The 16608-nt window shown below is 42.0% G+C and overlaps 1 protein-coding gene across 1 annotated transcript in view; it reads right to left on the bottom strand.

The window, feature by feature from the left end:
* Nucleotides 1–3336, bottom strand: part of Dcc (DCC netrin 1 receptor) — a 1030120-nt gene extending 1026784 nt beyond the window's left edge. Inside the window, exon 1 of the mRNA XM_075968336.1 lies at nucleotides 2494–3336. Coding sequence (XP_075824451.1) covers nucleotides 2494–2584 — 91 coding nt within the window. The 5' untranslated portion in view covers nucleotides 2585–3336. The remainder of the gene's footprint in view (nucleotides 1–2493) is intronic.
* Nucleotides 3337–16608: the final 13272 nt, after the last annotated feature.

Raw genomic sequence — 16608 nt, 5'->3', positions numbered from 1 at the left:
CTCTACACAGACACTGTTCAGGGATGTCCTTTTTGTCGTGGCATAATAATCATATTCAAATCGACAACTTCCACATTTTGCCTAGAAAGAGGGGAAGGACCAACCCTATTGTGCTAGTCTCCATAATCCTTTGTTACCGATCAACAAAGTCTTTAAAAACCTTCTGCTGAGTCGGAATTTCAATGCCGGTGAACTAGACATTTGGCCTTATTAAGGGCACCTCCTACTGGTCCTTTCTTAGAGCGAACTATGCTTCTTCCGTGCCATGCTCCCAAAAATTGCTACTAAGGAAAAGGGTAATATTCAGGTAAACGAGCAAAGGTGCCTAAAGCAAGCTGAATTAGCAACATCTTCAAAGTGCATCGCCCACTTTCCGGGGACCTGCACAAACCACATCACCTTCATGTGCAAAGACCCAAAATGAATTTCGAAATGTAGAGAAGTTTAGAACAAAGATCAGCAAGCATTATCCATTGGTATTTTCCTTACACGTGTATACTTTTGATTAGGATTTTTTAAAAACAATTTTCTGCTTAGAATCGTCTATGAAGAGAAAATTTTGAGACGAAAATTAAATAAAACAGTAGTAAACAACTGACTACAAGCAAAAAAACCTAAGTGAATGGAAGATTTAATTTAGAGATTAATGTGACATATCTGATCTATCCACTCATCTACCACCAGTCGGTACCGGGTAGTAGTCATTTGGGAATGGCTTTAAAATGTTGTGTAACTGAAAACACTGTCCATTTTTGCACACTTTACTTAATTCAATATTATCAGCCTCAATCTTTACTCCCTCTCTTTTCTGTGGGCTTTCTGCTTAGCAGGAAATGTCTCTAAACTTCCCTCTTTCTGTCCAGATGCTCCCAAAGTGCCAGAGAGAGCACAAGTCAATCTTCTGGGCACAAGGAAGGTTCTGCTTACTCCGCTGGTGAGCATCTGCGGTTTAAGGAGGGAATTTTTGAAGACACTTTTCACTACTGCAAGGATAAACTACCCCTTGCCTCTTCACACCTACCTCCCACCTTCAAAGGGAATAATTACGGAGGACAAAGCTCTGGGAGAGAGGAGCCAGGGAGGAGGGGACCGCCCAGAGGGAGGAGGTAGGGCGGGCAACTGTGATGAGGGTGCGCATCAGAGGAGTGCACACAGCAAGCACACACACACACACACACACACACACACACACACACACACGCTGGCTAGCTCTGGCTGCCTAGAGAAGGATGAAAGCCCAGCGCGTGTGTGCTCACGTTAATCCTGCTGGCTAGTGGCGAAGCTGGCTGGGCGCTTGCTTCATGGCCTGAATCCCTTGCCACTGTGAAGCATTCGCAACCCTTGGTTCTGCAGCCAGTACCAGACAGCCGGAGTTTAGGACTCTAGGGAGGCTGGGGACTTGGCTGCTGTGATTTAATTTTATTCCGTGTTAATTTCCAAGGCGCAGGTTGGGGCGCTCCTGTCCAACTCCTGGACCCAGCCGGGGCGGTCTTCGGATCTGAGGAAAGGTCTATTCCAGAGGGAGTTGCATGCTCACACAGCAGCTGTTCTGTCTTTCCCCAGCAGACAGGCTCCCTATACCCAGTGCTCACCTACTTGTGGTGGCGTCCCGCAAAACCAGTAAATCTTAGCACTTCGCTGGTTTTTATTCCTTTGGCCACAGAAACCGCAGCTCCGCATTCGGAGACTGCAGCCCTCAGATCCTTCTTTCTCCTTCTTTAGCCCCATCTAGTCCCCTCAACAGTTTTGTCGTTTTTAATTAGAAACTACGCTTGCCAAGTGCCAGGGCCAGGAGGCCTGTTTCCCAGAACATCAATCATTTGGAGTTTGGAGGTGTCTTGGAGATATTTGGAGACTTAGCTAGCAAACAACGTTCGCCTACCGTTAAAATTTCAAATATGCATCTCTCCTTGCAGCTCTGCCCCTCTTTAGGCACTGCTATGCACTCATTCAAAGTACTCCAAACGTATATCCGTTCTGTCCCTCTCTTGATTAGCAATCAGCAAGTACAAAAATGCAAACCCAGGGTCCCACATATTCACACAAACAACCCTAGCCCTACATCCCGCACAGACGTGCTCTAGGTTCCCTGGATGTCATCCTCTGCTTGCTCTTGTTCCCCCATCCACATCCCTCTTCCTAGGTTTTTAAGGCTCTGAGGATACAACCCAGTTATTTTCAACAGCGTCCCCATCACTTTGGCAAGCTCGTCCTCCAAATCAACACAAGTATTTGCAAAAGCAAAGATGCAAGAGAAAAGCACCAGATTGAAAGAAAAACGCGAAAGGATGCCCTCGAACCCACCAATATCCTCTGCCCCCAGGGGGGGAAAGTCTTTTTTTTCTTCTATCATCTTCGAGGAAACGGTGGGCAGAGTGAGCACCGAATATTTTATTTTTCTTACACTCTAATTCTATTCTCCATATGAAACTGGAAGAAGAAGAAGGGGTAAGGGGTGGGGGAGTGTAGAGAAGAAAGGAACAGAGCTCTTACCAGTGACTTGAAGATGCGCGCTGAGCAAGGAAGCTCCGAAGAGTACAAAAGCCAGCTTGGGTACCCAAACACATCCAAGACTATTCTCCATATTTCAGCCAACACCTTCGGGGCCGGGGGTCCTGGGCAGCGGTGGCACTCACACGCATGCACTCACACACACATGCACACATGCACACACCCGCGCCGAGCCCCTTCGGCTTCCTCCTCCTCCTCCTCCTCGTCCTCTTCCTCCACCTCTTTCTCCACCTCCCCTGCGCCTCTTCTGCCTGCGAAGCCTTTTTTCCTTGTCCAGAGACACAATCAGCAGCAAGAAGAGGCAGCAAAAAGTTCCATTCGGTACAAGAGCTCCGGAACCCCGATAGCACCTTGGATAACTAACTCAAGGAAACGAAGAGAGCAAAGGAAGGGGAGACAGCTCTCCGCGGAGCTTGTGAGGCATCAATGAACGGAATATCCAGGAGGGCTAGAGAGGAGACGCAAAGCAATCCCGTGGCTGGCCATGCGTTAGAACGCTGAAGCTTCTTCCTTGTAGTCGGTTGGATAAAGTTGGAGAGAAAAATTCACCCTGGTGATGCTGTTCCTTTGGCTTCTGAGAGCTGGGGAAACGGATAGGGGACAGAGGCGGGGGAGCGCCGGGCGGAGCGCTCTGCTCTCACTTGTTACTGGGGTGTCCGCCAGCGGTGTGTGAGCTGAGAGTTGGAACCTTACTATCCATTGATCCAGAGAAGTGGAGGGTTGGAAGGGAAAATGTGGAGACCGGAGGGAAACGAACTGGATCAGGCAAAGAATCCACGCGATGGGGGGCGGGGGCCTAGAGAAGCTTAGGGGGGAAAAAAGAGCGGACGGAGGAGGCTTCCAGCAGCTGCGTTCGTTCGGTCTACATATCAATGCGCAGGGATGCCCTCTGTGGGCAAAGCGTGGGAAGTCACTTTTGTCAATGGAGCCAGCGAACATCATGAGCATCTGGAGGCTTTGCAGCAATCACATTTGATCTTCTGCATTCAGGAAATTATTTTATGTGACTGTAAAACCTGGGCGGGTGATTTGGATAGGGCAAGTGGCCAGGCTTTTACTTTCTTTCTTGTCTTCTGTATTATTTAAAAGAGAAATTTTCATTAGGGGAAAAAAAATCTAATGCAACATACTTCTAGAATTAGGCAAGGGAGATCCAGAAACGCCCCACACCCTAAGCAAGTGTCAGACTGCTTCCTGAGGGTAACTGGCACTGGCGTCTTTTCAGTGCGCGTTTTATTGCATTCATGGTCACTCTTCTCCAGAGGAGAGTCAGTTGCTTAGGTATTTAAAGCACTCACCATATTCAGGGTGCCTTGATGTCTCCCAAGAAACATGAACCTGGGATTTAGCCTGATTCAAACTCCATTCTCAAGGATCAAAAAGGTTTTCATCAGTTGGAAGAAAAGAGTAAAGGGACAATTTTAAATTGTTATGAGAACTATGCCGATCCATAGAATGTTCTCATCAGGGAAAAAGAAAATGCACCCCTCCAGTCTCCGGACAGGACATGAAGGAAGAGTGGATTGAACACACACACACACACATACACACACACACACACACACACACACACGGAGGGGGGGCGGTTTACAGGAAATTCATGTACTGAGTAAAAGTTCAGAAAATTGCTTCAAGCCTAGTTACTCAACACATCTTACCTTCTCCGCGAGACATCAGGCAGCCTCCACAGGAATCATTGCAGTACCTTTCATCTCTGCCCGCCTTGCAAATGCTGGTGGGACTCGTAAAACAGCTCTGCAATTTTGTTAAAACAGCGAACTAACAAACAAATGGATTGACGAGTAGAAGCCATTGGGAAAATGTTCAGCCGCACTTGTCTCTTATTCTTCATGGCACCATTTTGTTGATTCCTTGCATCTCTCCTTCACTCTTTCTTGTCACTCAGATTCACAAGGCTGTGAAGGATATAGTGGATTGTTTGTAAGAGAACAGTGGGGAAAAAAAAGAACTGTGAATAATACAGAATAAGGTCACCACCCGGAAAACACTAAAGCTGATCAAGGATCCTTCAGGTTCTTAGCCATGCTCATCCCTTTCAGCCCAGAAAACGTTTAACATAAGCAGCACCTCTAATGACTACATCCAAATTTCTGAGGACACTTAGGTGCTTTGTTGATGTCCAACTTTTCAAAACATCAAAACTACCAGCAGCGAAATTAGAAGGTTATAGAAATGTAGGGTTGAGATCAAGAGCATGGTTTTAATTGGGCCATGGATCTTTCTGAAAGATCGATGAGAGAAAACTTCAAGAAATTTGTGACATTCAGAATTTGTTGTGAAGAATAATGAGGCCCTGGGGACACGTGCTTATTTACTCAGACAGGAATCTTTACCTTCCAGATAGATGTACAAAATGATGGCTGAAACTGTGGACATGACCTTTGTATCAGAGAGCAAAGATGGCAGAACTATGATCACTCCTTGAGAGACATGAAATTGGCTACTCCCAAGACCAGTAAAGACAATTGTTATTACGTAGTACCAGATAGGAACCCAAAGTAACCTGTGTAGTTGGGGTCTCAGCAAGCAGTGATTCTCGCCTTTCCAGATCTGTGACCCTTTAATATGGTACCTGATGTCGTGGCGACCCCCCAAGCATACAACTATTTTGTTGCCACTTCTTAATTGTCATTTTGCTACTGTTACTAATCATAGTGTAAATATCTGATATGCAGGATATTGGATATGTGGGTCTGTGGGGGTCATGTCCCACGGGTTGAGAACTGTCACTGTCAAGGCATCCTATTTAGCGCAATACATTAAATCTAATCATCTGAATACCATGCCCAAATGAGTCCAGGCCATCAGCCGGTTGACTTGAATAAGGAGGTTCTACAACAACGTATCATTGCTTCCCTTCCTCCTTTATACTGCTGTGTCCCACAGCTGATAGATGATAACTAACACTCTTTGGTACTCCTTTCTCCAACAGTCTCTGCTTCAGCTTAGTGTTAAGATGCTCTGTGGAAAACAGCTTTAATATTGTCAATTCCAAAGGATCCGTGGCTTATACTTGAGACACCGCATTCTCCTTCCCTACTAAGGTGTCAGACACACTTCCCACTCAGCCTTCTCATTAGCAGAAAGGAAATCAAAATATAAAATGAGAAGAGGAAAGAAATGGGACTCATGGGAAGTAGTTTAGTATCATCAATGTCTTCACATAGTCTTTAAGACATTTGGTATTAAGAAACTGCTGGGAGTTTTAAAAGCATGGTGAGAAACTACACAGAGTCTAGACTTTGACTTCAAAGACACTTTAGCTAGTACGTCATTTCTTCCATCCAAATGTACCATGTTAAATGTTTGTAAGACAGTGTGGAGAAGCCATGTGAAATCTTGATTTTTCTGAGATTAGACCAAAAAGATACGCCCAGTTTAAAGCATGCAATTCTTTTTAGTGTTCCAGTTGAGGAACTGAATTGCTTATCTTACCTTACTTCAGAAAGTTAATCACTCTCCCCCCATTTTTTTCCATTCTCACATTATTGTGGTCTGCTTTTGAATCCTTTTGATGTGACAGTTTAGAAATTTACTTGCAAAAACAGTAGTATCTACTCAGATGGTACCTATTGCAATATGAATTTCAATTTGCTGCAAATCTAATCATGTGAAATTGAAAATGTGATAAACCACAATTTATTCATTTGTGTAAGGAACCAATTGTATTATACACCCAGTCTATATATTATCTACATAAAATATGCAACTATAAATATGACAAAGTTATTGTTACTGTCTAATTTGCAATCATATAGTGAGGAGGTTTTTTTCACTTTTTAAAACTTTTTATTACATTAAATATTTTATTGGGGGCATTAACCTATCTGACAGCACATGTGCAGAGGTCAGAAGACAACCTTTGAAAACCGTTCTTGTCCTTCCAGCATGGGGGTCTTGGGAATCAAACTCACTCATCAGTCTAAGCTGCCTTTACATATGGAGTCATCTTACTGGCCTAAGGGATGTATTTTAATGTCAATTGCTTGGTTTGGTTTCTGTTTACTTGGTTGCTTTGTTAGTTCGGAATACCTTCTTCTGTGTTTGGTCACACTTCCTGAAGTTTGAAGGCATGATCCTTGCATATTTCTGACCATGAAATGATAAAACGGATCGTGAGTCACATTAGTCACACAAAATGTTCTGCTCTTCTGATTGTGATGATGAATTTAGATCTGAGCCCAAGAGAAAGTCTAAGTGAAGAAGCCCTCATCTCCCCCAATAGGAAAAAATAGCATTTGAATTCTCATGGAGGCACATTAGGAGAATCCAGGTATCATTTGTGGAGGAGTATGATATTCAGAGTAAGGGCTAACTAGAAATCTTGGAGCTCTTATTAGGCTTCCCAACACCAAATCTCCTGACCACAGTCCTCTACTCCAAATTCCTACGTCCTCTTCCTCCAGTCCTTAATGTTGACTTATTTGTTAACAAAGGCACCTACAGATATGATGAAAAACCAAGGCCAGTGCATAAGGAGATCACCCTTGATTTTCCATGGGGACCCATTGTAATGCATGACGTCTTAGAAAAAAAAGCAGAACAGGGAGATTCAGAGAAAGAGATGTCACAAAAGCAGAAGTTCAGGCAAAGTGGTAGTGTTACTGGGAGGAATTAAGAGCCAAGGAATGTGTCAGATTCAAGAGCTGAAAAAGACAAGCGTATTGTACTCCTTTACAAAACATATAGTCCTGAAGATCCTTGGGTCACAGCAATGTAATGCCACTTTTGGGTATCTGACCTTCCAAATTATAAGATAGCAAATATGTGCTAAGTTTAGCTGTAACATAGTGGTAGCTTTACAAAGAAGTAACAGAAAGGCAAAACAGGCTTTCATATTATGAAGTGGAGAGATACTACAAAAAATGCTGAAGATTATCAAAATGACTGTGGCATTAGGCAACTGATGGAGACTAGGGGCACTTTAAAGAGCAGTATAAGAAAAGCCTGCTCTGACCTGAGTCAACTATAGGCAAAAAAGGTGTTGATGGTGAGGGTTAACAGGAAAATGAGGAACAGAGATCCTGTTTGCTGTGACATAAGATTCAGTATTATACTTTCCAGCTATGTGAGAAGCAGAACTTGTGAAGAACTCGGATATTCACTGAGGAGATTACCTAACTCTTGATGATGTGGCCGAATTTCTTCTTATAGTAATATGTGAGAGGGATGGAAGACACCAAAAGAACAGATATCATGCATAAAATCCACAGAACTCTTGGCAATTAGGACAATATCAGTCTATTCTATTATGCATACTGGAGTTAGGATATTTAGGTCAGGGAAGCCTCTGTTAGAGTAGGAGTAATGCATATGACTGTGTGATCATATTCATACCTTGTGAAGGTCGAAGGATCAGAATACTCAGTCAAGCACAGGCATCTTTAAGGTTAGGCATGTGACTTGTGGAGCCATTACTCTGCCTGAGCTGAAGCAAAAAGTGAAGAAAAAATAGTCCAAGAAGGATCTACCAGGAAGACTCTGGTTAATAATATGTACATGGGAGGCCAACATGGGTCTTGAGGCTACCATACGGGAAAACCATTGCCAAACTGAACTAAAAGGAACAGAAAACTGGCAGGATAGCAGGGGATATTATACAGGTAGGTAAGAGCTGCAAAAATCTATTGACCTTACAACTTAATGGTTGTAAGAAAAAAAGGATGCTCCTAGGGACAAAGATGTGAACTTACACAGAAAATCCATGAGCCAAAAGTATGGAAACAATAAACCACATAAAATTGTACGTAGAGTTAACAACTCTTATTTGCTTGGCTGGCTTTCAAAACTGCTTGGGACCAAACACTCACTTTTTTTTTCCCTTCTACTTTTTTACTTTTGAACAATGTATCTATAACTAATTTACTATGCCTATTGTACCACTTTATTTTGAAATCATATAATTCATCTTCTAATTTTTTATAACCCCAAGAAAGATGAATTTCCCACTAATACAGATTCACACATTGCTGCACCATGCCAGGGAGAGTTGAAGAGATTTTCGATACTCATGCTGATAGTGTGTGAAGTTTTGTTACGGATTTGACACTGCTTTGGAATTAACTGGAAGAAGGTGAGCAAACCTTACAGTGAGATTGATGTGAGCCATTGTCCCTCTAAAGGTCTCTACATCCTAGTTCTGGAAGCTATGTGTATGTCATCTATCTGTGACAACAGGGTGGTATGTAAATTATTAAAGAAAATTTAAAATGGAGGGATTGCCCGGGATAGTTGGGTGGATCTACTATAACAAAGGCCCTTTTAAAATGAAAGAGGTAGGCAAAGTTACAGTTCCAGAAGTTTCTATGATGATGAACAGAGAAGTCAGAATGATACTATGCTGGAAGACAACCATCAGCCACGGGATATAGGCAGCCTCTGGACACTAGAGGACCCAAGATCAGATTTGCAACTGACTCTCCATAAGAGAAACAACCCTGTGCACACTTTGGAATTATAGCTGTAAGACCCATCTGTTGCCTTTTGATTTCTAGAAATAACTATAAGATATTAAGTTTGTATTTATTTTAGAAATCCAAATATGCATTCATGTATAATATTAATTTTCATGATAAAAATCATGAGAAAAAGTTAAAACTATAAGATTAGAACAAGAATGAAAACAGCTGAGCTCTAGATATTGTTGAGGTCAATTCAATAAACCACCTTCTTTTACACGAGCCCGTCCTCTGGAGTTCTTAGTTACAAGGGTGAACTAATTCCAAGAAATGATGACATTCAACCTTTCATAATGTAACTATTAATTAAAAACAATCTTCATTACTTGGGTTTTCTCACAATGAAAGTTAAAACTTCTATTCAGCTCCCGTTTTATAACTAAGCTGGGGATGGGAGAACTCTACAGACGTTAAACTTTTAATAAGGTGATACGGCAGAAGGAAGGCCCTGCTGTTGCTAGGCCATATCTAAATATGATAGCTCAGTTGTTGGTAGGAAGACTGTCTTTGATGCGTTTCTTGTATGCAACAGAAGGATGGATCCTTTTTTCCCACCCATTCTGTTAGGGTGTGTCTTTTTATTGGTGAATTAAATCCTTTAATATTGAGACATATTAATGACCAGTGACTTTTAACTCCTATTATTTTGTTGTTGGTGATGGTGGTGGTATGGATTTGTGTGTTTGTTTGTTTGTATGTGTTTGTGTTTGTGTCTGTGTGTGTGTTCAAGCGTGTCTTTCCATTCTTTGGATGGATATCTTGCTTAACCTAGATATAGTAGGGTGGGCCTTGGACCTTCCTCAAAGCAATGTCTTTACCCTCTCTGAAGAGTGGATGGGGGTGGTGTGGGGAAGTATGGAGAGTAAAAGGTAGGAGATGAGGGAGTGGGAACTGGGATTGGTAAGTACAATAAAAAAAGGATTATTTGTTTTCTTTTCAAAAATTAATTAATTAAAGAATAAATTAAAAAATATAGTATATAGCCAGGCGGTGGTGGTGCATGTCTTTGCCTTTAATCAAAGCACTCAGGAGGCAGAGGTAGGTGGATCTTTGTGAGTCAAGGCCAGCCTCATCTATAATTATGTGGTTAATAACCCATTCTGTGAGGAAGTAAACCTGAATAGTGAAACTAAATAAAAGTGACTTCTTATGGCCATGTTTATGATAAGAGAAAGTGGAGAATGTATGCAGGTTTGCCACTCTGAGAAAAGACATGACGCTGTACAATGGAAGAGCAGCATGCTACTACCCCTTACACGCTTCCTGTCCATGTGGCTATATTCCAGTTTTTTTAGGGGGTGATCTTATCTAGTCCTCCCAATAAGACTGAAGGGTTGTTTTCTACCCATGTACATATGGGAAGCCTGAATATAAGATGACCAGCTGGGTGTACTGGCTGGTTTTGTGTGTCAACTTGACACAAGCTAGAGTCATCAGAGAGGAAAGGAAGCCCAGTAGAAAAAAATATCTCTATGAGAACAATTCTAAGGCATTTTTTTCAATTAGTGATCAATGGTGGAGGGCCCAGTCCACAGAGAATGGTTCCATCCATAAACCCATAGGTCCTGGGTTCTATAAGAAAGCAGGCTGAGCATATCAGGAGAAGCAAGTAAGAAGAAACCCCTCCATGGCCTCTGCCTCAGCTCCTGCCTCCAGGATCCTGCCCAGTTGAGTTCCTGTCCCCTCTTCCTTCAATAATGAACAGTTATATGGAAGTGTAAAGTCAAAGAAACCTTTTTATTCCCAACTTGCTTTGTGGTCATGGTTCTTTGCTGCAGCAATACAAAGTGCAACTAATACACAAGACAAAAGAACACATAAAATAAGAGGCAATGTTTAAGTCAATCTCCAGGAGGCCCTTCCTGCTGCATGAATGGTGATGTTGCTTTCAAGGGCTGCTGTTTGTTATGTTCTCGGTCACATCAAAGTCGGGCTACACTTAGAGCCAGCTGCTCACAGACTGTGATTTCCTTGTGTGTTTAGCAATCCCTTCCTTGGATACAGGTTGTGTCCTTTGTTGACTCATGAACTACTATTCAAACACCATCCCATAACTCAAACTGTCGTCCTGTCTGTAATCTGGTGATTACCTGGTATGAGGAATCACAAGGGATCTTACCCTGGGCTTTAGAACAAACTTGCTCAACAAGCTCCATTGTGAACTCTTTATAAGAGCCCAGGTCCTTGAGCCTAGCACCTTGAGTGCCCGCTCTTCATCACCCACAGGCTGACGATGACCTCCCACAGGGAGAACAGAGCTAGTTCCATCTCAATAATTGTCTTCTACAAGTTATCTTCAGAAGCACAGGTAGCTTTTTCTATAAGAACGCACGGAAAAGAGGAAAAAGCTTTATTGATTTCCAAAATGAGAAAGGAGCTTTCTTTCTAGCTCAGCAAACAACAAGAGTAGGTTCTTTTGCGCATATTGAAGTGTCATTTCTGCAGTTGAATACTCTTGAAAATTGGTACTTTGGCACAACTCTGTTCACTGGTACTGAGGGAATACTCCTTCAGAGGCTGTGGAGAACTGCTTCCAAAATAGCCTATTTGTTGCTACAGCAGTGAACTACAGAGACTTAATTGAATAATTTCTTGTTTCTGGTTTCACCTTGTAAAGCACTGCAGAAGGCACAAGGGCTGGCCTTGATCCACGAGAGACTTGTTTGCTTTTTTTTCCTTTTTCCTTACAGAATATAACTTCTTGCACACCCATAGCACAACGATCACTCAAGAGAAAAGAAATGGAGGTAAGCTAATTTTGTATGATGGCAAAGGAAGCAAGAGAAACAACCCAAAAAGCATTGGAAAGAAAGGCTTGGGTCTTTATTAGAAAGGCAAAGAAATAGAGATAAAGGAACAAGAGAGAAATTTTAGTCCCAGGGCAACATGAAAGGGAGCTGGTGCTCTTACGATTACCATCCTCAGACGAGTAAGACCATTAAGATCTATACCCAAGTGTGAAGCAAGGTACTGATCCACTGGTTTAAGAAAAGCTAATCTATGAGAACACAGCTACTTTAACCTCTGCACACAGTATTGCCTCCGGCTATGAACATATTGATCAAATCTGCAAACATGACAAGTACATATTTGTGTTGCTGTGTGCTCATTTCACACACACACACACACACACACACACACACACACACACAAACCAAAATGTGATTTATTTGTTGGGGTTGTTGTTGTTAGTTGATTTGCTTTGGAAACACAGGCTTTCTATACAGCTCTGACTTGCCTGAAACTCACTATATAAAATAGACTAACCTCAAATTGACAGAGAATAGATCTGCCCCACTTTCCAGAATACTGATACTAAAAGGCCTGAGCCACCACAGCTAGAGAAAAATGTGATTTTTTTCAACAATTACTTTAAGTAACTTAAAGTCAAAAAGACCAATGCAATAATCTGGCTTAAATTACTTTTTTTTATATTTGGAAGAACATCTTTGTGCCAGCAAGGAATTATGTAAATAATAGACTTTCTGCTGAAAATATTTTTTACGTATTTGTTAAAATATCAACAACAGAGGGAGGATGATGTAAACAATGCACCTGAAAATGGGCTAAGAGATTAGGCCTTTAAACGATACCACGGAGTTAGGGCTGTGGCTAAGTTAATAGAATGCTTACCTAACATGAATGAGCCCTGGGCTAGGTTCCCATCACCCTGAAAAATGTCCATCTTGCTTTAGTGGACAACTGATGCAACAGGAAAGATGACGTTAGACACACTACTCCTAGGGTAGCGACCTCTCCCCAGGCTGTCCAGGTACCAAGAATGGCAACTGGAAAGAAACCAAGTCCAAGTGCAGGATAGGAAAGTTACACATCACGGAAAACAGAGCAGGGGTTTGAAAAGGATCAAATGCCAACTATTTAAGAATGAAAGATTTAAGAATGGAAATGGAAAAAGTTTCACAGAATATGATGTTTTGTATGGCAGTTATGAGAATTTTCTGTAAATAGAAACTTTGTACATATATTCCCAGCTTGAGACAGTCAGAGCAAGTCCAAATCCAGCTCTCACAGGACGGTGAACATTGCTATGCTACTTTTTCCTATACAGTCTTCAAAGGTTTCACTGTATCAACAGACTAGAACCTATACTTACTTGAAATATAGAGTATCTTAATAAAAAAATGACCTTTTATCTTTTAATGATAAGAAAATGCCCATAACATATTTTTGGCTACTGAATATATAGATTATATCTGTGAGTGTTGTTAAGAAGTTATGCTTTACTGTAAGACATGGTCTAGTCATTTGGAGTCACATATAAATTTTATTTTTTAAATTTTATTTATTTATTTATTTTGCACCCTGACTGCAGTTTCTCCTCCTCCCTCTCTTCCCACTCTATCTCCCAAACATCCCCCATCTACTCCTCCTTTTACATTCAGAAATGGACAGGTCTCCCATGGATATCAACCAAACATGGCTTATCAATTTGCAGTAAGACGAAGCACCTCCCCTTGTATTAAGGCTGGGAAAGACAACTCAGTATGAGGAATAGAGTCCAAAAGCTAGCAAAATAGTCAGAGACAGCCCCTGCTCCCACTGTAAGGGGATCTCACAAGAAGACAAAGTTACATAGCTGTCACAATATGCAGAGGGCCTAGATCAGTCCCATCAGACTCCCTGGCTACAGGCTCAATCTCTGTGAGCCCCTATGAGCAAGGATAGCTGATTCTGGGGATTTTCCTGTGATGCCTGCCCCTCTGTCTCTCATGATCCTTCCTCATTCTCTTCAGCAGGATTTCTGGGGCCTGGCAATGGAGCTTCTGTTGCTGTGAGGAGGACATGGACCACGTTCTTAGCACATGGATGAATTTGATGATCAAGGGGACATCCAGGTGTCTTTTTGTTTAAGGTTTTGCAGAAGTTCAGTTATGTCATTATGAGAATGTAAACCATTGATCACTGAAGGTTGGACTCAGTCTATAGCACATATCTTCCTAGTCGGCATGTGTGTGTGTGTGTGTGTGTGTGTGTGTGTGTGTTTGTGTGTGTGTTTGAGTGGGGTGAGTACGAAAGTTCTGTTCTAATTGCATGAGTAAGCTCCTTTGACAACCAGCTCCGTTACTGAAGCTCTATAGAATCTGAGCCATTGCTCATCTCATTAGCATATAGGAGTCAGTCTTGCCATTCTGGAGTTTCCAAGGCTCACAGAAGCTGTTTGTGACAGCACGAAATATTATAACAAAATTAACAAAACTTGCCAACATCAGTCCCATCACTTAAAAAGTGGAAAGTATTCCGGGATGCTTTGTGCTAGAAACTGAAAACAGAGATCCATTGCATCGCTTTAACTCTGTCACGACAACTGAAACATGGCCCAGCCCTTGTAGAGCTAACTGTCCAGAGGGAAAAGCATATGTACCAAGAGACAAATGCAATTCAGTGCAATCAGCACTGTGTGGTGTGGTGTACAAAGCCCAGCAGAAGCAGATACATCCACTCTCAAGGCCTGAGAAGTTGGCCCTGAAAGAAGTACACAGGCAGACCCTAAGTAATAAGGGAATGGTCAAGGGTTTGCCACTCATGGAGCAAAGCGGCAGAAAGTTTGGGCAGATGACAAACACAAGCTACAGTACAGATGAAAGGAACACCTGAATGTGCCACGAAAAAGGCCTCGTCATTTTTCTAAAAGACCATCTGTGCTGGGGTTTTTGTTTGCTGGTTGTTGTGGTGGTTGTTTTAATTCTTCCCTCTGAAGCAAGCTTGTGAGAACACTGATGGAAAGACAGAATTCATGCTGTTGAAAGTGCCCGTGTTATTCAGGACAATATGGCCTCTCCCTGACAGGTGGGGAAATAATACAAAGGGGCATCATTCATATTAGAGGTCACATGCATGATGGTTGCCTTAGTGCAGGAATTTCTTCAGTGCCAATCCGTTCTGAAGGGCCATCGTAATGAAGTGTTGTTGGCCCTTCTTCAGACAGGGATCCTCGAGGATGAGGTCCTGCCAGGTTCAGCATTGTCAGCAGGTCTCTGGTGTTCAGGACGCACCTGTTACAGGGAATTTAGGCGTGTTTCCCAGAGTTCCATCCTCATTCAAACATACAGCTTGGTGTTTCACTGGATCATAGAAAGAATGTGAATTGGGAAGTAGGGCTCAGGGCTGGAACAGGTTGCCAGGTTCCGTCTAGCCGCTATGAAGCTTCCAAATGGGAAAACCAAGAAACTAATATGTGATAAAAATCTTTAGAAGCAAACACATATCTAGCACATCGTCCTGTGCTTTCTTGAATAATTTTCTAATTGTATCTTATAGCCATGAGCTCTGAGCATTTAATCAATATGCATAAAATTAAAACTCTAGCAACATGAGGGGAGATAGAGGAAAATCCTCAATTAGGATGTGATAACCGTGAAATTGTGTTTAAGACTTTAGCAAATTAAATGGGTTGAAACTTTAAAACACAAATAGGGTCAACAGTTCAGCGAACTTCATGCAGAGCCCCTGAATTGGGATGTCTCAGAGTTTTTCAGCTGTGGGATAGAACCGGACCTAGCATCTGGGGAAGACCATATCATCAGGTTTTATCAATTAGCTTCAATGCATAAACCCAGAGAGCAGCAATCAAGCAAAAACAACAAGATATTTATTACAGACCATCCTGGAATGGGAAACAATTTCCTTGAAGGAAATGGGAACTGAGGTGGAGGAAAGACAGCAGGCCAGGGAGTTTAGAGATCTGGGATTCTGACTAGATTTTTTTTTTTCTTTTCAGCAGGCCATTTCTGAAATAAGAGGGCTAAATCACACTAGTGGTTCCAGAAATAGATAAATCAGAGATATTTGTTTTAAAATGCAGATAACCTGGGGATGTACGTGTAGTATAGCATTCATAAAACCTGAACAAGGCCCAAATACCCGTAAACCTATTGTTTAATCTTAAACACTTCTCTAATCTTAACACTGGGGAGGTAGAAGTAGCATACTCTGAAGTTCAGGGTCATCTCAGAGACACAGTTAAGCACCTGTCTGGGCTTCAGATCCTATCTCAAACAAGCAAACTGATGAAGAACAACCAAAATGCAAACTCACTGGCTTTATCCCACAGCCGCTCCCAAGAGCATTCTTCAAAATCCATGCCTTTATCAAGTTCTCCAACAAATTTTCTGACAGTATTCTAGGACAGGATCCCTTGCCACTGTCTGGAAATCCCCCTGTTTAAGTAAGCTAGAACTCATTTCAGCTCAGAATTTCTCTGATGCTGTAATCAAATATGGCTTTTAAGAATACATGCCCAAGGAGACCTAGGATAGGATAGTCTCCAGACTGACTGGAAGTGCTTCAGTTAATAAATTTACCCAACATTTCTGGGGCTCTTCCTGAAACTGAATGTTGTATACCTAATAAATAAATAAATCTTAAAAAAAACAGTGGTAACAAGCTCTACAGGCAATGTCCAGAAACCGTAACAAGATAGTCTGAACAAAGATAGTCTAAACAAATGCAGTAAGGTGGAAATAAAAATATTTTAAAAGATTTATTTGTATGTGTGTGTGTGTGTGTGTGAGAGAGAGAGAGAGAGAGAGAGACAGAGAGAGAGACAGAGAGAGAGAGAGAGAGAGAGAGAGAGACAGAGAGCTCACACATGTGGCAG

This window comes from Microtus pennsylvanicus, chromosome 4, assembly GCF_037038515.1.
Source record: "Microtus pennsylvanicus isolate mMicPen1 chromosome 4, mMicPen1.hap1, whole genome shotgun sequence".
Taxonomy (NCBI): Eukaryota; Metazoa; Chordata; class Mammalia; order Rodentia; family Cricetidae; genus Microtus; species Microtus pennsylvanicus.
Note: the sequence above shows the minus strand (reverse complement) of the source record. Positions and strands in the feature narration are given on the sequence as shown.